Source organism: Pseudophryne corroboree, chromosome 3, assembly GCF_028390025.1.
Source record: "Pseudophryne corroboree isolate aPseCor3 chromosome 3, aPseCor3.hap2, whole genome shotgun sequence".
NCBI classification, from domain to species: domain Eukaryota; kingdom Metazoa; phylum Chordata; class Amphibia; order Anura; family Myobatrachidae; genus Pseudophryne; species Pseudophryne corroboree.
Genome location: NC_086446.1, coordinates 408,165,838 through 408,191,905, shown reverse-complemented (window position 1 = coordinate 408,191,905; position 26,068 = coordinate 408,165,838). Strand labels below are relative to the sequence as shown.

At 45.2% G+C, this 26,068-nt stretch overlaps 1 protein-coding gene across 2 annotated transcripts in view; it reads left to right on the top strand.

Moving 5' to 3' along the window:
• RBL1 (RB transcriptional corepressor like 1) overlaps positions 1-26,068 on the top strand; it is a 436,431-nt gene that overhangs the window by 200,283 nt on the left and 210,080 nt on the right. For both annotated transcript variants that reach the window (XM_063960185.1, XM_063960186.1), the window contains exon 7: positions 8,580-8,629. In XM_063960185.1, coding sequence (XP_063816255.1) covers positions 8,580-8,629 — 50 coding nt within the window. The remainder of the gene's footprint in view (positions 1-8,579; positions 8,630-26,068) is intronic.

Sequence of the window (26,068 nt, the reverse complement as noted above, 5' to 3'; positions counted from 1 at the left end):
TCAAGTCAGGAGACTTCCCTTCACATAAATATTCTGGAACTAAGGGCCATGTACAATGCCCTAAGTCAAGCAAAATCCCTGCTCCTACACCAGCCGGTGCTGATCCAGTCAGACAAAATCACGGCAGTTGCCCATGTGAATCGACAGGGCGGCACAAGAAGCAGGATGGCAATGGCAGTAGCCACAAGAATTCTCCGATGGGCGGAAAATCATCTACTAGCACTGTCAGCAGTGTTCATTCCGGGAGTGGACAACTGGGAAGCAGACTTTCTCAGCAGGCACGACCTCCACCCGGGAGAGTGGGGACTTCATCCAGAAGTCTTCCAAATGATTGTAAATCAGTGGGATTGTCCACTGGTGGACATGATGGCGTCCCGCCTAAACAAAAAACTAGAGAGGTATTGCGCCAGGTCAAGAGACCCTCAGGCAATAGCTGTGGACGCTCTAGTGACACCGGGGGTGTAGTGTTTCCTCCTCTGCCTCTCATACCAAAGGTATTGAGAATAATAAGAAGGCGAGGAGTAAACACAATTTTTCGTGGTTCCGGATTGGCCAAGACTAGCGTGGTACCCGGAACTTCAAGAGATGATCTCAGAGGACCCGTGGCCTCTGCCGCTCAGACAAGACCTGCTACAGCAAGGGCCCTGTCTGTTCCAAGACTTACCGTGGCTGCGTTTGACGGCATGGCGGTTGAACGCCGGATCCTAAAGGAAAAGGACATTCCGGAAGAAGTCATTCCTACGCTTATTGAAGCCAGGAAAGAGGTTACAGCAAATCATTATCACCGCATATGGCGGAAATATGTTGCATGGTGTGAGGCCGAAAGTGCCCCAACAGAGGAATTTCAACTAGGTCGATTTCTGCATTCCTGCAAGCAGGAGTGAATATGGGCCTAAAATTAGGTTCCATTAAGGTACAGATCTCTGCTCTGTCGATTTTCTTTCACAAAGAACTAGCTTCAGTACCTGAAGTTCAGACATTTGTAAAAGGAGTGCTGCATATTCAGCCCCCATTTGTGCCTCCTGTGGCACCTTGGGATCTCAACGTGGTGTTGAGTTTCTTAAAATCGCATTGGTTTGAGCCACTAAAGACCGTGGATCTGAAAGATCTCACGTGGGAAGTGGTCATGTTATTGGCCTTGGCTTCGGCCAGGCGAGTATCGGAATTGGCGGCTTTATCATGTAAAAGCCCTTATCTAATTTTCCATACGGATAGGGCAGAATTGAGGACTCGTCCCCAGTTTCTCCCTAAGGTGGTGTCAGCGTTTCACCTGAACCAGCCTATTGTGGTGCCTACGGCTACTAAGGACTTGGAGGACTCCAAGTTGCTAGACGTTGTCAGGGCCCTGAAAATATGTTTCCAGGACAGCTGGAGTCAGAAAATCTGACTCGCTGTCTATTTTATATGCACCCAACAAGCTGGGTGCTCCTGCTTCTAAGCAGACTATTGCTCGTTGGATTTGTAGTACAATTCAGCTTGCACATTCTGTGGCAGGCCTGCCACAGCCAAAATCTGTCAATGCCCATTCCACAAGGAAGGTGGGCTCATCTTGGGCGGCTGCCCGAGGGGTCTCGGCTTTACAACTTTGCCGAGCTGCTACTTGGTCAGGAGCAAACACGTTTACAAATTTGATACCCTGGCTAAGGAGGACCTGGAGTTCTCTCATTCGGTGCTGCAGAGTCATCCGCACTCTCCCGCCCGTTTGGGAGCTTTGGTATAATCCCCATGGTCCTTTCGGAGTTCCCAGCATCCACTAGGACGTCAGAGAAAATAAGAATTTACTCACCGGTAATTCTATTTCTCGTAGTCCGTAGTGGATGCTGGGCGCCCATCCCAAGTGCGGTTTATCTGCAATACTTGTACATAGTTATTGTTAACTAAATCGGGTTATTGTTGAGCCATCTGTTGAGAGGCTCAATTGTTTCATACTGTTAACTGGGTATAATATTACGAGTTATACGGTGTGATTGGTGTGGCTGGTATGAGTCTTACCCGGGATTCAAAATCCTTCCTTATTGTGTACGCTCGTCCGGGCACTGTGTCCTAACTGAGGCTTGGAGGAGGGTCATAGTGGGAGGAGCCAGTGCACACCAGGTAGTCATAAATCTTTCTAGAGTGCCCAGCCTCCTTCGGAGCCCGCTATTTCCCATGGTCCTTTCGGAGTTCCCAGCATCCACTACGGACTACGAGAAATAGAATTACCGGTGAGTAAATTCTTATTTATCCACCTCATCAGGAGTACCTCAGGTTTGTGGTACAGGACTGTCATTACCAATTCCAGACGTTGCCGTTTGGCCTGTCCACGGCACCGAGAATATTTACCAAGGTAATGGCGGAGATGATGGTACTCCTTCGAAATCAAGGAATTACAATTATCCCATACTTGGACGATCTCCTCATATAGGCGAGGTCCAGGGAGCAGTTGCTGATCAGCGTAGCACACTCTCAGGAAGTGTTGCAACAGCACGGCTGGATTCTGAATATTCCAAAGTCGCAGCTGATTCCTACGACGCGTCTGCCCTTCCTGGGCATGATTCTGGACACAGACCAGAAGAAGGTGTTTCTCCCGACGGAGAAGGCTCAGGAGTTCGTGACTCTGGTCAGAGACCTCCTAAAACCAAAACAGGTGTCGGTGCATCACTGCACGCGAGTCCTGGGAAAGATGGTAGCGTCATACGAAGCCATTCCCTTCGTCAGGTTCCATGCGAGGATCTTTCAGTGGGATCTGCTGGACAAGTGGTCCGGATCGCATCTTCAGATGCATCGGCTGATCACCCTGTTCCCCAGGGCCAGGGTGTCTCTTCTGTGGTGGCTGCAAAGTGCTCACCTCCTCGAAGGCCGCAGGTTCGGCATACAGGACTGGGTCCTGGTGACCACGGATGCAAGCCTTCGAGGATGGGGGGCAGTCACTCAGGGAAGAAACTTCCAAGGGCTGTGGTCAAGTCGGGAGACTTGTCTGCACATCAATATCCTGGAACTAAGGGCCATATACAACGCCCTGAGTCAAGCGGAGCCTCTGCTTCGATACCAACCAGTGCTGATTCAGTCAGACAACATCACTGCAGTAGCCCATGTAAACCGCCAGGGCGGCACAAGACGCAGGGTGGCAATGGCAGAAGCCACCAGGATTCTTCGTTGGGCGGAGAATCACGTACAAGCATGGTCAACAGTGTTCATTCCGGGAGTGGACAACTGGGAAGCAGACTTCCTCAGCAGGCACAACCTCCACCCGGGAGAGTGGGGACTTCATCAAGAAGTCTTCACGCAGATTGCAAATCGATGGGAACTGCCACAGGTGGACATGATGGCGTCCCGCCTCAACAAAAAGCTAAAAAGGTATTGCGCCAGGTCAAGGGACCCTCAGGCGATAGCTGTCGACGCACTAGTAACACCGTGGGTGTTCCAGTCGGTCTATGTGTTTCCTCCTCTTCCTCTCATACCAAAGGTGCTGAGAATTGAATGTAAAAGAGGAGTGAGAACAATACTCATTGTTCCGGATTGGCCAAGAAGGACTTGGTACCTGGAACTGCAAGAAATGCTCACAGAGGACCCATGGCCTCTGCCTCTCAGACAGGACCTGTTGCAACAAGGGCCCTGTCTGTTCCAAGACTTACCGCGGCTGCGTTTGACGGCATGGCGGTTGAACGCCGGCACATAGCGGAAAAAGGCATTCCGGATGAAGTTATTCCTACGCTGATAAAGGCTAGGAAGGACGTGACAGCGAAGCATTATCACCGTATATGGCGAAAATATGTTGCTTGGTGTGAGGCCAGGCAGGCCCCTACAGAGGAGTTCCAGCTGGGTCGATTCCTGCACTTCCTACAGTCTGGAGTGTCTATGGGCCTAAAATTAGGGTCTATAAAGGTCCAGATTTCGGCCCTATCCATTTTCTTTCAAAAAGAACTGGCTTCACTGCCTGAGGTTCAGACGTTTGTTAAGGGAGTGCTGCATATTCAGCCCCCTTTTGTGGCACCTTGGGATCTTAACGTGGTGTTGGGTTTCCTGAAATCCCACTGGTTTGAGCCACTTAAAACTGTGGAGCTAAAGTATCTCACATGGAAAGTGGTCATGCTGTTGGCCTTAGCTTCGGCTAGGCGTGTCAGAATTAGCGGCTTTGTCATGTAAAAAAGCCCCTATCTGGTTTTCCATATGGACAGGGCAGAATTGCGGACTCGTCCGCAATTTCAGCCAAAGGTGGTGTCATCTTTTCATTTGAACCAACCTATTGTGGTGCCTGCGGCTACTCGTGATTTGGAGGATTCCAAGTTGCTTGACGTAGTCCGGGCTTTGAAGATATATGTAACCAGAACGGCTGGAGTCAGGAAGCCTGACTCGCTGTTTGTCCTGTATGCATCCAACAAGCTGGGTGCTCCTGCTTCAAAGCAAACTATTGCTCGCTGGATCTGTAACACGATTCAGCAGGCTCATTCTGCGGCTGGATTGCCGCATCCAAAATCAGTGAAAGCCCATTCCACAAGGAAGGTGGGCTCTTCTTGGGCGGCTGCCCGAGGGGTCTCTGCATTACAGCTTTGCCGAGCTGCTACTTGGTCGGGTTCAGACACATTTGCAAAATTCTACAAGTTTGATACCCTGGCTGAGGAGGACCTTGTGTTTGCCCATTCAGTGCTTCAGAGTCATCCGCACTCTCCCGCCCATTTGGGAGCTTTGGTATAATCCCCATGGTCCTTACGGAGTCCCCAGCATCCACTAGGACGTTAGAGAAAATAAGATTTTACTCAACGGTAAATCTATTTCTCGTAGTCCGTAGTGGATGCTGGGCGCCCGTCCCAAGTGCGGACTTTCTGCAATACGTGTATATAGTTATTGCTTACTAAAGGGATAGGTTATGTGGCATCCGTTGAGTGATGTTCGTTTGTTGTTCATGCTGTTAACTGGGTATGTTATCACAAGTTGTACGGTGTGATTGGTGTGGCTGGTATGAGTCTTACCCTGGATTCCAAAAATCCTTTCCTTGTACTGTCAGCTCTTCCGGGCACAGTTTCCTTAACTAAGGTCTGGAGGAGGGGCATAGAGGGAGGAGCCAGTGCACACCAGGTAGTACTAAAGCTTTCTGTAGAGTGCCCAGTCTCCTGTGAAGCCCGTCTATTCCCCATGGTCCTTACGGAGTCCCCAGCATCCACTACGAACTACGAGAAATAGATTTACCGGTGAGTAAAATCTTATTTTTCTTCATCTGCATCGCAGTCCTTTCGGACCGCAAAGACAAAAAAGTCCAAGCCTCTTACTACCTTCTTTAGAGGTGGGCGGGCAAAAAGCCTGCAGTCTCCCAGGACCAGAAGTCTGCTACTGGTACCTCAAAATCCTCAGCATGACGGTCGACCTCAAAGCCTAGATGACGGGCTGGTGGGTGCGAGACTCAAACGTTTCAGCCACGTCTGGGTGTCGTCCAGCCTGGATCCTTGGGTACAGGATATTGTGTCCATGGGGTACAGACTGGAGTTTCAAGAACCCCCATCTCACCAATTTTTCAAATCAGTCTTGCCAACTTTACTGTCAAACAGAACTGTCCTACAGAAAGCTATCCAAAAATTGGGAAAGTCAGAGGTCATTGTTCCAGTTCCACCTCCATATGTACAACATGGGTTACTCTTCAAACCTGTTTGTGGTACCAAAACTAGATGGTTCGGTCAGACTAATTTTGAACTTGAAATCGCTAAACCCTTATCTAAGGGAGTTCAGATTTAAGTCTCTGAGAGTGGTGATCTCAGGTCTGGAGGAGGGGAAGTTTCTGGTATCCCTGGATATCAAGGATGTGCATCTCCACATTCCGTTTTGGCCGCCGCATCAGGCTTATCTCAGATTTGCACTGTTAGACAGTCAAAAAACTTTGGAGCTATTGCTCAAGGTCAAGAGACCCGCAAGCAGTGGTGGTGGACGCCCTGGTTACTCCATGGGTGTTCCAGTCGGTGTACGCGTTTCCTCCACTTCCACTACTGTAATTCCAAGGGTTCTAATACTCATAAGGAGAACAAGAGTTCTTGCAATCCTCATTGCTCCGGACTGGCCAAGAAGGGCTTGGTACGCGGATCTTCTGGATCTACTGCTGGAAGAGCTGAGGCCTCTTCCTCTTCGGGAGGACCTGCTGCAGCAGGGGCCGTTCGCTTATGAAGACTTATCGCGGCTACGTTTGAGGTTGAACGCCAGATCTTAGCTCGGAGGGGCATTCTGAACAAGGTTATTCCTACCCTGATACAGGCTAGGAAAGGAGTAATGTCTAAACATTACCATCGCATTTGGAAAAGTATGTATCTTGGTGTGAGTCCAAGAAATTTCCTACGGTGGCGTTTCAACTGGGATGGTTTCTTCTCTTCCTGCAAGCAGTTATGGATATGGGACTGAGGTTGGGATCCGTAAAGGTCCAGATTTCGGCCCTATCCATTTTCTTCCAGAAACAATTGGCTTCCCTTTGCAACTTTGCAGAGCGGCTACTTGGTCAGGGTCGAACACTTTTGTTATGTACTACAAGTTCGATAATTTGGCCTCTGAGGACCTAAAGTTTGGTCAATCAGTTCTGCAGGATCCTCCGCGCTCTCCCTCCCGTACTGGGAGCTTTGGTACATCCCCATGGTACTAATGTGGACCCCAGCATCCTCTAGGACGTAAGAGAAAATAGGATTTTAATTACCTACCGGTAAATCCTTTTCTCGTAGTCCGTAGAGGATGCTGGGCGCCCGCCCAGCGCTTTGTTATCCTGCAGTGGTTACTGGGTTCAGTACTGCTTTGTTCTTAGTTACGTACTGCGTTGTTACTTAGTTCAGTAATTTTATTCCGCTTTTGCTGAGTTTTCAAGCTAGTTAGCTTGGTTTGTCTTGTTTGTGTGAGCTGGTGTGAATCTCGCCACTCTGTGTAAAATCCTTCTCTCAAAGTTGTCAGTCTCTTCGGGCACAGTTTCTAGACTGAGTTTGGGAGGAGGGGCATAGAGGGAGGAGCCAGCCCACACTATTAAACTTTCAAAGTGCCAGTGGCTCCTAGCGGACCCGTCTATACCCCATGGTACTAATGTGTACCTCAGCATCCTCTACGGACTACGAGAAAAGGAATTACCGGTAGGTAATTAAAATCCTATTTTCACTAGTGTGCAGTCTTTCCTTAAATTATTGCTGCTTGAGGACAGTAATGATGGCTTTGCAGGTCTCTGTTATGATGAGGTCCAAAGCTTGAAGGGAGGTGAGGTAGCCAAATATCCAATCCCCCCTCCCAATCCCACTAAACACCTGTCCAGTATTTAAGTAAGACTGAAGCCCAATTTGCTTGTGTTGGGTGATTTGATGTATGTCGTTTGTAAAATCGCTTAGTCTGTTAGTGCAAATTCGTTTGTCCGGGAGATCATGGGATATCATGAGCGACATTGTATCCTTAGCATATCATCATCTAGAGTGGACCCAGCTTTACATTGTGAGCGTTCATGTAAAGCAGCACTAATAGTCCCTCCCCCCTTCAGTGAGCCCAGACTTATAAAACACTTCACTCAGGAAAACAATAGGCAGCGTTGTAATGAATACAAACCCAGCTCTTGCGACAGCCTGTGACGAGGCAGTTAGGAGCTGGTGATTGGTCATTTATCTTTCCTTATGCATCTCAGATTTATCTCTTGTTTAAGGCTTAATACATTTGGGCATTGAAACAGAGCAGTGACAAAATAGATCAAAGAAAAACAAATAATCACTAAGTCAAATGCACAAGAACGAAGACAGTACATTAAATAGGAAATGCACATTAATCATTCACTGATGGTCATACAGACATGGGCTATGTAAGTTGTCCAATGCTAAAGTCCACAGGATGCTTGCAAAGAAATTCTAGAAGACCTACGACACCCTGATCACCAAGTTCCAACAAGCCGTTAATCTTAATGGCTGCAGCAAAATGCACATAATGGAAATTCTTAGCATGAAAAGGCTTCCCAAAGGTTCTGTTAGCAGTACAGCCCCACAGTGGATTTTTGATCATACTGTTACATTCGCTTCTCACTTCTGAATCCATTTTTTTGAGCACTGCTTTCACATTCTGTATTGTTTAAGTGGTGGTCGGGTTTTCAGGGGTTATTTATGTTCTACGGACTCTTAAGAAACCGAGCACTTACTGGAGGTGTACAGGGAAAAGGAACTCTATAGAATACAAGCAAGTTTTGTAGTTTACATTTAATGTCTCTTTTGGCATCTGTGCCAACTTTCCACAAAGGTTAGCATCCTTATTCCCCCCTTCCCCTTGCTCAAATGAATTTAGAGAATTGGACTGAAATACAAAAATACTTATGTATGTTTGCACCATTTTTCAAACCTGATAATGCTGATGTAAAGTTTCTTGAGCTACCAAACTGGTTGTAGATATCAGATTAAAGTCCTAACCTGTTTTTTTGTGTGTGGTTTTTTTTTTCTTCTTTTTCTTTTTTTGCACTGTAGCTGCTTGGTTTCACTTTATTAGGTAGTCTAAATTAGTGGGAGCACATCCATACAAAGTAGGGTGCGCTGTGTGTCATAGGGGAAAAAAAGTAAGCACACACAAGAGAATAATATTTTTTTAGAATGTATTAACCTATTTTGTTAAATGTTTTTCAGATTATTAGAGGAGACTGCTTGTTGGACATCTCAAGTTTTACAGACAACAAGTAAGCATGAGTTGTGTCATTCATTCATGACAGTCTTATATAATATACTGTATGTGTGTATATGTATATATGTATGATATATATATATATATATATATATATAATACACGTCGTATTCGCAAAAACCCATATGGCATAGTGCAAGAAGATTTTAACAAACTGCAGTCAATAATTGCAGTATATTATAGTTGCCCATCCATATTCAAAAGTGCTTTTACAATTGTCACCTTGTAGTCGCCAAACTGTTCCGTCGACTACAAAGCAATGATTCTAAAAGCACTTTTGAATATGGATGGTGACAGTAATACATCCCTACTGCAGTTTGTTAAAATTTTCTTACACTATGCCATATGGGTTTTTTCATACCGGTGAATTAAAAGTAAATGTTTTGCTACGAATGGTGTGCTGTCATCCCAAATACTTTACCCTGGTGGTTGAGTTGTGGTGATTATAGTAAGCTAATCATTGACAACTCGTATATAACCTGCATATCAGGTGTGGTTTGGATAGGTAATGCCTCCCCTTTTTGTTACAAGTTGTCTAGTTTACTAAATGCTTTTTAAACTTTTTTTTTTTTTTTCACTTTAATTTTTTAATATTGCTAATTTTGAGAAATTACTGACATTCTATTATTGGATTATAAAGCAACCTGATGTATTTTATTTTTTATTTTTTTAAATTATGAAAAGTCAAGTGTGGGTAAAACATAAGTTATAACTTCTGTGAGTCCTGAAAAAGAATATTAACCTTGAAGTTCAGCATGTACAGAGCCTTGCATAGTTGTCAGGTGCCACTTAACTTTTATTCTATTTCTTGAACTTAGCCTGATTAGAGAAATTTTGTGTAATTTGCAACTAATGTCCTAGGGGGTACTGGAATGGTATCGGTACCATGGGGTATAGATTGGGTTCATTGGAGCCTTGGCACTTTCAAAGTCTTCAGTGTGTGCTGGCTCATCCCCTTTATGACCCTCCTGCAGACTCAGATTATTATTGTTATCCTTTATTTATATGGCGCCACCAGTTTCCGCAGCACCCAATTACAGTTTAGAAAATGTGCCCAAGGTGCCGGGTCCATTCTCTGGAGCTCCACAGGTTTTTTTTTTTCTTAAAAAATTTATTTTAGATTGTTTTTTTTCAGGCAGCACTGGCTGGCACCAGTCTGTCTGCGTTGTGGGACTTAGAAGGGGGACCGAACCAACCTCTTATAGAGTTAATGGTACGTATCCCCGCTGACAGGACAAAGCTCCTGAGGTGGTGTTTCGCATTACCCCCAAGGTGTGCGCGCACTCAGACTGCATGCTGCCACCCGTAAGAGACCTGAAGGCGCTGGTGCGGTGAGTACACAGACCTGGGTCCCGGTTAATGGGTCCCCAGTTGTAGTGGTGGCATAAGGGCGCTGCAGGCACTTAGCTGCGGTGCCTGCTGCAGAGCTCTACACTGGCACAGAAAGGGTTTTAACTCCATTTTCTGCATTAGGGAGTTAAAAGCTAGTATAATTTTGCACAGGACCGTGTGCCATTAAGGGTAGAGTGGGACCAGCGGCTAGGTGGTGCTATTTCCTGCTGCATTAGACTCCAGGCAACGATGTGCTGCTCCTCCAAGGATACTCTAAAGTCGCCTTAAACTGGTATCAAGGGGGTCTGTAGAAGGGAGGGGGGCAATATATTGTCAGAAAAACTAGTTTCCTTATCTAAGGCTCTAGTTTATGCCCGGTAAAGTACTGCTTTAGCTGCTGCGGCATTGTGTGCTGGTTTTATCCCTCTCTATCACTCCATTTAGACTGTCTGGGGTTCTGTGTTACTTCACTGCTCCTGTGTGTCTGTGTGTGTGTTCTGCTGATAAACATGTCTGGTAAAAAGGCTTTATGTCCATCCTGTAACACAAAGTTCTCAGCTCTGGCTCCAGACCACAGACCTGCTCCCCAGCCCCCTCTGCTGGTTTCACAAAAGCGCACACTACCACACGTTCTCCAGTCTGTCTCTGATAATGACATGCCAGATTTGGAAGAGGGGGAGGTAGAAATTGACAAGAGTGACAATACTCTGTCTCAGGGTGTGGAAGCTCTAATATATTCTATTAGGGAGGTCCTGAATATCCCAGATAAAGAGGCAGAGCCTGATGATTCGTTTTTTTTAATGTGAAACCTAAATCTTCGACCACATTTCCTGTCTCAAAGGAATTAAACACTCTCTTTAAAGAGGTGTGGGTTAACCCTGACAAGAAATTTCAAACCCCTAAGTGGCTGCTAATGCAGAATACAATGGTAGGTTAAAAATGGGGCTGTTCAGTTGCTAACATATAAAATTTAATTTATAAAATGTAATGAAATTTTTTTTATAAAAGCATAATATCATGAATAAAATAAGGAGTCCTACCTGAAGGATGGTGGGGTAGCTGCAGGTCACAAAGTAGTGCAGAGTAGTCGGGGACTTACCCTGCACAAGTTCCCAGATCTAAAAGTCCTCCCTGACAAAATCTCCACTGTCCCTGGAAGTGCTGGCGCCAATGCGTTTCGGAACTTGATGTTCCTTTTTCAAGGCATATACTGTATACACCTTCATGCTTCTGACAGTTTATAAAGCCTGAAGCTGAGTTACTTCCTGATTATTATTTATTATTATTGCATTTTATTTATAAGGCGCCACAAGTGTTTCGCAGTGCCGTACAAAGGACAGTACAGGGAGACAAAATTTTGCTTTACATTAAATAACTATTCACCATACCCGGAACTGGAAGTGATATCAGTGTATGTAAATAGTCATATAGTACAGAATACAGCATGCTGTACTTCTTTATTCGGTTCCCAGATATTTACAGGTAGTTTTAGTATGGAAAAGAGTCTTTATGAGCCACGGAATCCCAAATCACGGCCCAGAAGTCCCGCAGCCGCTATTTTGAATTTGAAGCCACCATTTTGATTAAGGGGAAATAAAATAGAAACTGTTTAAGAGATTGTATTTTAGGTTTCTGTGAGATTTTAATTCTCAGATACATTTTCCATGTATGAGTCTAATCATAATGGGTTAAATGGTCTTTTTATATCAAAAAATCCCAAATCGTAGACTGGAAGTCCTGCAGCCGCCATTTTGTTTAAGAGCAAACTAAATGGAAATAAATATAAATATATATAATATTTATTTTTGGAATATCTTTTTTGTTTTATATTTTATATTTAAATTATGTAATAATCTTCAGTCTTGGTCCGAAGATCATGCTGCTGCCATTTTGGTTTTCTCTTACAGAAACAAATATAAAACCACCGTTTGTAGAAAAATGGAAGCGATAGTCTTTCACATTGATGCGTATTTGTATATGAATTTGTAATTCCAAAAGGTTTTTCCCTCAAAGAGAAAAAAAATGTATTAATAAACCAGCATAATGTGGACAACACTAGAACAGGGTACAAAGAATATACAGTCAGGTCCATAAATATTGCGACATCGACACAATTCTCATATTTTGGGCTCTATACACCACCACAATGGATTTGAAATGAAACAAACAAGATGTGCTTTAACTGCAGACTTTCCGCTTTAATTTGAGGGTATTTACATCCAAATCAGGTGAACGGTGTAGGAATTACAACTGTTTCTATATGTGCCTCCCACTTTTTAAGGGACCAAAAGTAATGGGACAATCGACTCAAAAGCGATTTCATAGCCAGGAATGGACTATTCCCTCGTTATTTCATCATCAATTAAGCAGGTAAAAGGTCTGGAGTAGATTCCAGGTGTGACATTTGCATTTGGAATCTGTTGCTGTCGACTCTCAACACGAGATCCAAAGAGCTGCCACTATCAGTGAAGCAAGCCATCATTAGTCTAAAAAATCAAAACAAACCCATCAGAGAGGAGCAAAAACATTAGTTGTGGCCAAATCAACTGTTTGGAACATTCTTAAAAAGAGAGAACGCACAGGAGAGCTCAGCAACACTGGAAGACCACGGAAAACAACTGTGGAGGATGACAGAAGAATTATTTCCCTGGTGAAGAAAAACCCCTTCACAACAGTTGCCCAGATCAAGAACACACTCCAGGAGGTAGGTGTTTATTTGTTAAAGTCAACAATCAAGAGAAGACTTCACAAGAGTGAATATAGAGAGTTCACCACAAGATGTAAACCATTGGTGAGCCACAAAAACAGGGTGTCCAGATTAGAGTTTTCCAAACAACATCTAATAAATCCTTTACAGTTCTGGAACAACATCCTATGGACAGATGAGACTTCTGAATCTGAACCCGCATGGGTGGATTCTTTTAGGGGAAGGATATCCCAGATTTCTACAAGGATGTCACATACTGAGAAAGACGCAGTTTTTGAGGAAATCTGTGGAGGGTTTGCAGTATTTGGCCCCCACTAATACGTCAAAATCCACACCTACATACCCACAAAAGCGTACACTTGCCCAGATAATGCAAGCTGACACTGATAACGACTCTGATACAGGGGACGGTGATGGGGGATATGCAGGGGGGAGATGCATCCCTTGCTAAAGGAGTGCAACTAATGATTGAAGCCGTTAGGGATGTTTTGCACATTACTGAGAAGGTTCCTGAGCAGATGAAGGATTCTTACTACTTTTTCATCCACTAGGGGTCACTGGAGTACTCCTGGGATATGGACGGCTTTAGCAGAACCAGGGCACTGAATATTTAAATTTAGTAACTCTCCTCCCCTCCATATTCCCAGAGTACCTCAGTGTTTTTTCTGTGCTCGAAGTAGCAACAAGGCTTGTGTGGAGCTCCCACACTTATTTTGAATATTTTATTTTTCTTTTTAATTTTTATTTTTACTAAACTTTATCCACATCCCTTTCCCCCTTCCAAAAGGCGTGGGTCCGGGATAGTGGAAGCTGCTACAAGCAGTTGCTGGCGTGTCTGTCCTCACTACAGAGCACCCTCACAGCCAAGTGCAGACAACCAGCAGGAAAGGCTGAACGGAGCTTGCAGAATAAGCCCCGTCATAGCCCTCACCACAGGCATCCAGGTATGTTGGGGGACGGGGCGGTCAGCTCACGCTGCCGCCCCGCTGTGTAAGAACACTTTACTTTTAGCGCCGCTATGCGCGCCGCCCGCGCTAAGTGCACCGCCGCTGGTTAGAACAGCTGCCCAGCCCGCCGCACAGAGCCCCGTACGCCGGCCGCACTTCTCTCACTCCATAGCCGCCGCTCCACGGCTCTATGGAGCGCGCTCCCTGGCTCCATGGAGCGCGCTCCCTGGCTCCCTCTACTTGCGCCCCGACTCCCTCTACCCGCGCCCCGACTCCCTCTACCCGCGCCCCGACTCCCTCTACCCGCGCCCCGACTCCCTCTACCCGCGCCCCGACTCAGTGTACCTGGCCCCGCTGGAATAGACAGCGGTACACGGGGGAGGGGGGGGGGTCAGTCTTCACATGCAGCGCAGCTGCACGGGGGGAGAGGGGAGAACTATATAATACCCATAGCACAGCAGCTGCATAATAGGCTGCATGGGTTGTGAGAAATGTATAGGCTATTAAGCCTTTACTAACGGGATTTGTTTTTAACAGCATATTTCCAGGTTATACATGTCTTTCCACAATTTATAACCTGCACTGTGATTATGAGTGTAAGCATGGCATGGTTGCCATTTTAACCATGCTTCCTGTTTTTCCTGTTTGTGATTCCAGAACGTTCCTGTCCTACATCTCTACTCCACAGGGGTGTTAGTGGGAACTTTGGATCAGATTTCATAACTGGCCACGTGCACTGCACTTCAGCCATATATATATATTGGACACACCTTAGTACAATTTTACTGAGTCGTGCAAGTGTCTGTCTTTGTATATTGTATTGTCTGTCTGCATAATGAGTAAGGCACCAGCAAAATCAATAAAGCAGTTTCACTGCAAGGTCTGTAAGAGTGTGTTACCGGATGGATCTACCACATGTACAGTATGTTTTGTGGATTCTGTTACGAATACAATTTCCGCTCCGGTTTCATCCCCGGATCCTCCATGGGCTATGCTAACAGATGTCATGGCTGGGATGAAATCAGAATTGGCCACCGCTCGACGAGAGCGGGATGCGGCAAGATCGGAGTCTCGGGTGAGACCGCCAGAACTACCGGAGGGGTCTCAGCCTTGCCAAAGGTCCAGGTCCATTTTGGGTTGAAGGGATAAATTTAATTTGTCCTATGATTTACCAGTTTCTGCTATGTTGCATTCTGACGATTCTATGCCAGACCTCACTGCGCAAGATGAGGGTGAGGAGGGTGAAGTAGACCAGCAGTCAGATAGTGAAGATTTTGACAGCCCAGACATTGATAATCTCATCAGATCGGTGCGTCAGTCTCTGAAGTTTACAGAAACTGAGGAGCCTCTGACAAATGATGAAGTCGTAATTACTAAACGACAGAGATCTCCGATGTGTTTTCCTCTTTCGGAATCTCTTAATAAAATGATAGTGGAAACACGGAAGAATCCGGATAAACGGTTTTCTATACCTCGCAGATTTAAGTCTAGTTACCCGTTTCCAGAGTCTGTGACATCTACATTGGAGAATCCACCATTGGTGGATTCGTCTGTGTCCAAACTTACGAAGAAATTAACCATACCAGTACCAACTGCTACTACGCTTTGAGAATGCTGATTTATATACAGGAATGAAAAGCTATACCTTAAACACACTTTAAATACATTTTACCATGGAGCCACTGTGGCCGCTCTACTTAATACACACTCTACGTACTCTTTACGCTGTTAGCGTAAAGGGTCCCGTACTGTGTACGGACTTTGCGCACAAACGCTGCGCTGACGGTACAAAGTACACACAGTGCGTACACACCCAGAGATACACCGCAAACCCTTAACAGCTATGCAATGCGATATTAATACACTTTAAACCTTAGCAGGGAAAGGAAGACACGACACCAGATTGTAATTAAACTGCTGGGTTCCGACACCACAGCATATTATTACTGAAAGGGGGTTACTATATATACAATACAATACAACAGAATAATGGCTAGAGTCAATGGTACATACGTGATTGGATTCGCCGCGCTACCCAGTTTGGTCCTCAGTCATCTGATAGATAACTTTGTGAGTCTTCTGTCTGACCAGGCCTGCAGCAGGCTCTCTTTATACAATTCTTCCAAAACCTAACACAATGGATACTGTAATCTTTGTCCATTAGACACAGGGATGGTCATTTACAGTACAGGAGAGGTCATAGGTCGGTTTGAATAGGTGGGCGATGTCTGTTCCAACTGCTCTTGTGGGTGGTCTCCTCTGGATTCCCGCGGCATACATAATGTACAGTAAATACAGTTTATATCTATATTCTGCTCCTGCACATAACTATTCGCAGGAACATGCGATCTTCTTCAAACCAACACCGGAATATTACCCTTACAATACCCTACGGCTGGATACCAAACACCACCTTATAACCTTGTTCTGTCCCCTCCTATCCTGTAAAGGTGAATCCCTTTGTTCTGTTACCATTTAAACTGCTGTAACTTACTGATGTGGTGCAGGGAGACTATGTGTACATTGTGCACTATTTGGATTAAATATGTAATGTGTTTACCATGCGTTCACAAACTCTACCGTAAATACCCATACCACGCGCTAATGTGCAGGACCGCGGGGTGACCATACGCAAATTGCGGATATGTGCACGCACGGCAGAACAAGTACACGCGCGGAGGCCATCTGTGTGTAGTTTGTACTTGATGTGTGTACTGCAATATTTTTTGACTTTGACAGTCCTCCCTTTGGCAGTCACCAATAACTGCCACTATCTAATCAATAAACAGAAAAATATCTACACAATATCTACAGAAGTTTGGATGGTCGGGGAAGAGTTGTAGGTAGGAAATATGACCTAGTGGGATAGTAAAAAGCATGTATGTATGAATCCATGTATGAGGGGCATATATCATTGTGCCGTATATGTAATAAGCTTCGAGGTATTGCGAAGTATACATTAAATCCTTCTCATCCCGTATTAAGGGTCTGTAAATGGGCCAACAAACACTTCTGAGCTCTTTTCGGCTTCTTGTTCCAACAAATGGGGTGCACATTTAGTTGATGATACAGGGAGGGGGAAACATTTGTGAGTGCTAGTATATGTGGATATCACCTGTCGACTATGTGTGCTGTTAACTGGAGCTTGCAGAGATGAAGATAAGACACATATATGAAAATACATTCACATAAACATTTTGGGTAGGGCTGACGTATTTTTCTGGATGGACGTATCTGGGCAGAGGGGGAGACGAAAGAAAAACGGGTGAAAGAAACAGGCCATGGAATTCATTTGCAATCCTTATCATAACACTGTCTCTATGGATGGGTCATAAATTAAATCTGCTGCTATAACAGCGCCCTCGCTCCTTAGACTCATCAGAGTTGTGCCGTGCTTGCGCCGCATTAGATTTCGAACACACCTAAATATCGAACCAATAATTATGACGACTCCCAGGGTACAAAGGAGAAACTTCCCAACACCCATAATGACTTTCTGAGCCAACTCTCCTAAACCTGAGAACCATTTGCGTGGGTTCAACCATGAGACCCAGCCGGTCAGTTCATTACTCACAGTCGCTAAGGTAAGGTTGTGCTTCCTCCTGAACTCCCACTTCAACTGCAAGATATCGTCCATCTTTTGATCGATGATATCCGTGGGGTCGTCAGTGCTGTTCGTGATATATGTATAGCACTTCACACCATATTGAGTTGCCAGAGTAACACAGTACCCACCTGTCACGACTGTGACATAATTAAGGACCATTCTGTGCTGAATCAGTTCCTCCTTGTAAGCTTGTAACTCCCTTCCCGTATACCTGAAGGTGTCGTCATACATCTCAGTGATATTATCTATCAAGTTCGCTAGCGCATGGATATACCTATAATTTATAGTTCCTCTGGCAGTACGGGTGATGTCTAATGCGAGAAGGAACTGAATCCCGTTGGATTCGTGGATCAAATCAGAGGCTGCGTGCTCTGCCCTATCTATGAGGTGTCTCTTGATGTGTTCATAGTGAGTATGAGTATAAGGAGCCTGGGCACTGCGGTGAACGTCTTTCATCTTATCATGGGTTATGGTCATGACCTCTGGCAGTACTCTCCCAATGTAATACAATCCCTCTGAGCTCGGGGCAAGCCACTTATACGCCTTCCTCCCACATATGAAATAGGCATCATCTGGGAGAACATAGGGGACAAAATATAACATCACCATATTACAAATTTTCCAAGTAAAGAAACCAATCCCTAGTTCTCCCATCTGCTCAGTACAAGTATCGGGCTGGGTGATATGAGCACAATACCCTGGCGATACTTTTCCAACCCACATGGTCTTGCTTCCACGAGTATACCTATACCGGAAATACCTCCCACATTTGGCGTACAAGTTCAGAGTCTATGGGTATCCTATCAGCTCTGTGTGGAAAGGTCATTGTCTGGTTATTCCACGTCACTTCCCAATTTCCCGGTTTTCGGTAATTGGAAATATTAAAACACAATAAGGACCTGTCTACATGATACTGGTGGAGCTTCAAGCTAGGGGGCCTAGAGATATTGAATTTCTTGTCCACCTGTCTCCCACCCCGTAATTCGAGTACCTCATCTATTGCTAAAGGGTACGGTACTAATCCTGACTTGCTCATACCTTGAGGTACCTGTGAGCACACCCATCATTCTGTCTGGTTTAAGACCTTACCCACTAGTGAGTGGTAATCACTCAACGGATGATGGTCCATGTCGATATTAAGGTTGGACTGACATCTCTGGATGCACCCATCCTCAACTATATTCTCACAATACCTACAAATACAATATTCATCAGACAATAACCCCTCACAGTGCCTCCGAGCTCCCTGACTACCAGAGCGCTTACTGATGCCAGCCTTTACTAAAGTTATGTGCTGCTCCTGAGATCCTACAAATTCATACTCGCCATCAGAACCCATTCCAGATCCCTGCTCGACCTCTCTGGGACCCTCACCAAAGCAAACTGTCCTGACCAAAACCAGAAATACTAACAGAACCCGAAACGCAGTCTCTTGTGATCGATCCATTTCGTTAGGGGAAAGGAGGAAAATAAGAAGGAGAAAAGGAAGGAAAATGCAGGAGGTGGTGAAAAAGGAAAATGGTATGACAACCATTCTAGATCTTGTTACTCTCTGTGCTCAGATGCCCTTCAACAGTCCTGCCTCTCTGAACAGACACTCTAGTGATACGAGGTTCTCTACACTGTGCTCTTTGTCACGAGTTCTCTCCGGGTCAGCGACCTTTTTGCAATGGGACGAGTGGATCCAAGTCTTTTTCGGCGACCTTCAATGCTGTTGTGCTGGTTAACAAGACTTGGTATGGTCCTTCACACCTGTTTATGAGGCAACCTGAGCGTAAGAAATTTTGAATCATCACATAATCCCCAGGCTCAATGTCATGACAATTACTGTTCGGTAGGTCGGTAATCACCAGCTTTAAATTTCTTTGTTGATTTCTTAGCTGCTGGCTCATCCCAACCTAATATTTCACAGTCACTTCGTTATTACATTTCAAATCATCCTGGGGGTCAATCCTTATTACATAAGGTTGTCGACCAAAAAGAATTTCGAAGGGTGATAGGTTAAGGGGAGACCTGGGAGTGGTTCTGATGCTGTACAACACTAGTGGCAAAGCTTCTGGCCACGACAATCCAGTTTCAGACATTAATTTGCTCAGCTTGTTCTTAATAGTGCTGTTCACTCTCTCCACCTTTGCACTCGTCTGTGGACGGTACGGAGTATGCAGCTTGCTATTAATTCCCATCAGTTTGCACATGACCTGAAAGACTTCACCTGTAAACCCCTGTCACTTTCAATTATTCTAGGGATACCATATCTACACACACATTCCTGCACAATTTTCTTTGCAGTGAACGTAGCAGTATTTGTGGCAGCAGGGAATGCTTCTACCCAGTTGGAAAATACATCAATACAAACTAACACATATTTTAAATTCCTACAGGGTGGTAACTGTATGAAATCGATTTGTATTACCTGAAAAGGTCCGTCTGTCAGAGGGATATGGGATGGCTCTGTTGGTATTGACTTTCCAATATTCTTCCTCAAGCAAGTAAAACATGTCATTGCTCTTACCTGCATGAGAAGAGAATCCTGGCGCACACCAGTAGGCTCTCACCAGCTAACACATACCCTCTTTGCCCAGATGAGTCAGACCGTGTGCCACCTCAGCTAGACTTGAAAGATATGCACTGGGGCCACTGGCTTACCGTGTCCACCTGTCCAAAGTCCTGAGGACTCCTGGCCATACCCCTTTGACCTCCAGACCGCCTTTTCCTGTAAAGAACACAAATCTTGCATTTCAATTAATTTTTCTGTATTGATTGTGTTGAATGTCATCAGTGATGTGATGTTCGTTTGTATGGGGGTGCTGGCTGCTGATTTAGCAGCTTCGTCTGCCCGGCTGTTACCAAGTGAAATTGGGTCTTGGCTGTAAGTCTGTGCTTTGCACTTGATAACAGCCACTCTGTCTGGTTCCTGTATCGCTGTTAGAAGCCTTTTTATGTGGGACGCATGCGCTACAGGTGTGCCAGCTGCCGTCATGAAATTTCTGAGGTGCCATAGGGCCCTGAATTCATGCTCTACTCCAAAGGCGTACCTGGAATCCGTGTATATATTAGCTGACTAACCCTTGGCCAATTCACACGCTCTGGTTAGGGCGACCAACTTAGCAACTTGTGCTGAGTGCGGTGGGCCCAGGGGTTCAGCTTCTATGAATACCTCTGTCGTCTACAACTGCATATCCAGTACACAAGTCTCCCGATTTTGTCGGTCTGTGGCAACTACCGTCACTATAGAAGGTAAAGTCTACTCCTTCCAGTCGGTTGTCTCTGATGTCAGGTCTCGCTGTGAAAGTCTGATTCAGGTATTCCATACAATTGCAACTTATCCTTTGAAACCTTGTGTCCCGTTTGGGAAAGATGAAACAGAAGCGGTTTTGTGTCTTTCAAGGACGATTCGAGTCAGTCAGAACATAACAATAAGTCATCGACATACTGTATTAGCACTGATCCACTCTCAGGTTGAAAGGATTGTAAACAGTCATGCAAGGCCTGAGAGAAAATACTCGGGCTGTCAATGAAACCTTGAGGGAGACGAGTCCAGGTGTACTGTACTCCTCTGTATGTAAAAGCAAAAAGGTATTGGCTGTCAGGGTGAAGAGGGACAGAAAAGAAAGCAGAACATAGGTCAATGACAGTGAAAATTTTGGCATAGAGGGAATTTGCATGAGGATCTCTGCTGGATTGGGCACTACGGGGAATTGGCTCTCAACTATCTTGTTTATCCCCCTTAGATCCTGCACTAGCCTATAACCCCTCCCCCCACTCTTTTTCACAGGGAAGATGGGACTGTTGGCAGTGCTGGACGTCCTGACTAGGATGCCCTGCTGTAGCAGCCGCTCTATGACAGGGTACACTCCTAATTCTACCTCTGGCTTCAGAGGATACTGAGGGATTTTTGGAGCTATCCTACCATCTTTTACTTGTACTACTACTGGAGCTACATTCGCCATCAATCCAGTGTCTTGTCCATCTTTGGTCCAAAGGGAACCCGGTATTTGTGAGATCATTTCCTCTACCTTTGATGGAAACTTGTCTATAACAGTAGAATGCGACATTAGCCTTTGAGGGGTGTCTAATATATCTTGTACTTCTTGAGCGTGGTTCCCAGGTATATCCAAGAAGACACCCTCAGTAGTACAGTATATGACACACCGCATTTTACACAATAAATCTCTGCCGAGTAGATTAGTCTGAGCCGATGCAGCCAGCAGAAAAGAATGTTTGGTTTGCAAACATTTGGATTACATATCGTAATCTCTGCCAGTCTACTCAAAGGGTATTGTTGCCCAGTTCCTGTTACTCCCATTGCCGAAATTGTTTTACCCGTTGTTTTCATACCTACAGTTGAATTTAACACTGACCTGGCCGCCCCTGTGTCTACAAGAAAAGGTAATGGTACTCCAGCTACATCAACCGTTACCTCAGGTTCACTACCAAGGCTATCAATCAACTTCACTGGCTGCAGACTACAGGTGTGGCCCAACCCCTATTGTGTGTTGAAACCCTCCCGCAGCGCATTGGCAGCTACAATATGTGAGGGGGGTAGCTGAGAAATTCCGGAGGCCTGCCAGTCTCTCCTTGGTGGGTACCTCCTTGTTTCCCCTGCATGTGGCTCGTTATTTCTCTTAAGTGGTCCCTGATCCCAATTATGTGCATTGTAGTGTGGTTCATATCCTGGTCTAGGTGGTCGGTATACATTATGTGTACCTTTTATTCTTACATTCCCTCGAGTAATGTCCTACCTGGTGACAAGTATAGCATGTTACTATACGTGACTTACTATTAGGGGTCTGGGGTTTCGGCTGATATGGCTTTTTGGTAAGTGCGTCTATACTCACTGTCATCAGCTTTTCCCCCTGAGACTCCCTGTGCTTACTGATGTTCCTGTCGTGCTCGATAGCGGACTCTCTCAATGCAGCCACCGAGATACCTCTCCAGTTTGGTAGAGAGGTCTGTACCCTTGCTCTTAATGCCTCTTTTAACCCATCCATTAATACAGTAACAGCTACCTCCCTGTGATGCGCATTATCTTTTATGTCCTCGATCCCAGTGTATCTAGACATTTCCTGTAGTGCTCGATGGAAATATTCGGATGTCATTTCACCTTCCTTTTGTCTTATGAAAAAGATTTTATTCCATTTGACAACCGTAGGGAAATATACTCCTAATTGCAGATTGATTTGCCGTACATTCTCCTGATTGTATTCATCAGTGAGAGGTACTTCTGCGTCTAACTTACAATCAGTTATGAATTTTGCGTGGTCAATATTTGAGGGTAAACATACCCGTAGCGCTGTTCGCCAAACTTTGTTCGTAGGTTCGTTGGCGTTGCCTAACTCTTTAATGAACCTCTGGCATGCGACTAGATCTTTTCTGGGATCGGGAAATTCTGACATAATTGACCTTAACTCTGCTCGGGACCAGGGACAGTGCATGGCAATGTTCCTGATGGGAGTGACTCCCTGAGCGTCAGTCTTCCCATTGGGGACTGCGATCACCCTGACAGGATTTAATTCAATTACATCATTCTGGTTTGATTCTACAATGTGGGGAGCTATTGTCTCTGCATAATGTATACCGTACTTACCTGTGGACACGACCTCACTTATACCTCCGCTAGGGGGCCTGACTACTGCTCTTATTGGTTGGGCCGTGCCCACCTGAGTGTCCTGTATGGTGGCTGCTAGAGAGAGTGCCGATATCGTGCTGGGCTCATCTTCCTGCTCGCAGTCCTGGGGAAAATTTTTAAATGGGATACAACTGGCAAGGGGTTAGCGTTAGTACATTTATCAATTACTCTCCTATCCTGTACCAATGTACCATTGTCTGTAGCCACTTTCTCCCCCACAATATATGGTGGTGGTGCGGTCGCCATTGTTTTCCCGCTAGGTTTGGAACCTGCTGCGCGAGCTAATTCCCTTTGCACATCCCCCTCCTGTTGCCATAAATTTAAACAATCTGTATGTCTAATCCTTTGTTTCTTGGATTTTATCAGACATATCCTTATCCTTAAGTTCTGTAATACCTCTGGTTCAAAGCTGCCCACCCTAGGGAATGGTACCCTATCTTTGTCAGTCATACGTACCCATTCAGACAAAGTCTTCCGTGTGTGATCCATATTTACCACGCATAACAAACCTCGCTGACCCCTTGGGCCGCGGCTCTTCAACCTGAACCCTGGCTACAAAACGTCCACCGCTTGTGCAATTGGATCCCATCGCAGACTTTTTTTTCTTTTTACGCAATCCTCAATGCACAATACGAATAGACGGTGAAAGTTCTTGGAGAGCTTTCACCCACTCATTCTCCGCTGAGTACCACGATTCACTCCAATAGTAACCACAGCGAATCCAGTGAGGCCCCTATCTGGTTTCTATTCACTGGAAGTATTTAGGAGTGACTTACCTATTCCAGTGAATATACACCGCTTGAGAGACTAGAGAAAACTCCCTATACACTTTTATACACACCTCACGCTTGCGTATGCTCTATACAGTGCTAATGATACCGCGATTTTACGCAAAAGTTCGTAAAGGGGTATCAAGTTGCGCTGTATTTATCGCACCCACAAACGCGCGGTCCAATTGCACAGCGTATAGGTACAGGTTGAGTATCCCATATCCAAATATTCCGAAATACGGAATATTCCGAAATACGGACTTTTTTGAGTGAGATAGTGAAACCTTTGTTTTCTGATGGCTCAATGTAACAAACTTTGTTTAATACAAAGTTATTAAAAATATTGTATTAAATGACGTTCAGGCTGTGTGTATAAGGTGTATATGAAACAAAAATGAATTGTGTGAATGTACACACACTTTGTTTAATGCACAAAGTTATAAAAAATATTGGCTAAAATTACCTTCAGGCCGTGTGTATAAGGTGTATAAGTAACATAAATGCATTCTGTGCTTAGATTTAGGTCGCATCACCCTGTTCTCTCATTATGGTATGCAATTATTCCAAAATACGGAAAAATCCGATATCCAAAATACCTCTGGTCCCAAGTATTTTGGATAAGGGATACTCAACCTGTACTTGTTACCTATCTGCCGTACAACCACGGGTCAATGTACAAACTGTGACCCTCAGCTCGGAGCGTAATACAAAAACCTTTTTACTTCAATACTTCGCAATACTTATGCACTATCACGCTCCTTTGCAAATCACCTCACGATTTGCGTATTAAACCTTATACTAACTTGAGTCAGCCACTTCACGCCACCAAGCCTCCTCTTACTTGATGTACCACACGACGGGATCCCAAATTCCCTGGGTTCAAATAGCCACTCACTCCTACGTTCGCTCACTCAAATACTTTGAATCCAAATTTTCTGTACAGAAAAACATTCAGGTTAGCAGCTTTACCCCAGAGGCAATTGAAAAAAAAAAAATGTTTTTATGCTAATCTGCTTTAGAAACCAGGCATTTTTGTGCTATTGTAGCGTGGCTACTGTCCCACCTTTAAACTAAACGAACTATCGTGTGGTTTTATTATGCGCACTCAACCCTACACAAGCTTGCGTAATTACGCAACGTGCGTACCTCTATGCCACGTGCACGTTTTTGTACGCTGTCCTCACGTTCCGTACCACATGTACCAATGTGCGTACGCAATAAAACAAATCGCACAACTTCTATAAATGTGAGCAATACTAACTATGATCGCTCACTTAACACAACACAGTTTCTTTCTGTATAAACCTTTAAAACCAGGCCAGACTGCGTTTGTGCTTTACACTTACTTCCTTAAACATTTATTTTAGTTTTAACTATATAGCAACAAAATGTAACCGATTTCACACAGATCTAAATGAATCTAACAATTTGAGTCTTATGGCAACAATGTGAGAGGGTATACAAAGGGTATGGGTGCCTTTTGTTGTGTACTCTTTTGGCGCCAAAAAAAATATACAGATTTTTAAATAGCTTTTTTCCTGTTTACTTTACGGGTTCTACCAGCATCTCTACAAACCATACAGAGCAGACGTCATCTAATCGGCACACAAGTAGGATTTTTAGTGTATCCACCGACCAAGAAAAGGTTATGTAGGATAGTTTCTCTGACGTACTAGTGGATGCTGGGAACTCCGTAAGGACCATGGGGAATAGCGGGCTCCGAAGGAGACTGGGCACATCTAAGAAAGAATTAGGACTACCTGGTGTGCACTGGCTCCTCCCTCTATGCCCCTCCTCCAGACCTCAGTTAGAATTCTGTGCCCGGCCGAGCTGGTTGCACACTAGGGGCTCTCCTGAGCTCCTAGAAAAGAAAGTATATATTTAGGTTTTTTATTTTCAGTGAGATCTGCTGGCAACAGACTCACTGCTACCAGGGACTTAGGGGAGAGAAGCGAACCTACCTGCTTGCAGCTGGCTTGGGCTTCTAGGCTACTGGACACCATTAGCTCCAGAGGGATCGAACACAGGCCCAGCCTCGGTCGTCCGGTCCCGGAGCCGCGCCGCCGTCCCCCTTGCAGAGCCAGAAGCAAGAAGAACGTCCAGGAAATCGGCGGCTGAAGACTCCGGTCTTCATTAAGCAGCTGTGCGCCATTGCTCCCCATGCACACCACACACTCCGGTCACTGATGGGTGCAGGGCGCTGGGGGGGGGCGCCCTGGGCTGCAATAAGAGTACCTTATATTGGCATAAAACACATAATATAGTCAGTAAGACTATATATGTGTAAAATCCCCTGCCAAAAATATCCTTAAAAAAGCGGGAGAAGTCCGCCGAGAAGGGGGCGGGGCTATCTCCCTCAGCACACTGGCGCCATTTCCTCTCAGCTCCGCTGGAAGGACGCTCCCCAGGCTCTCCCCTGCAGTTTCCAGGCTCAATAGGGTG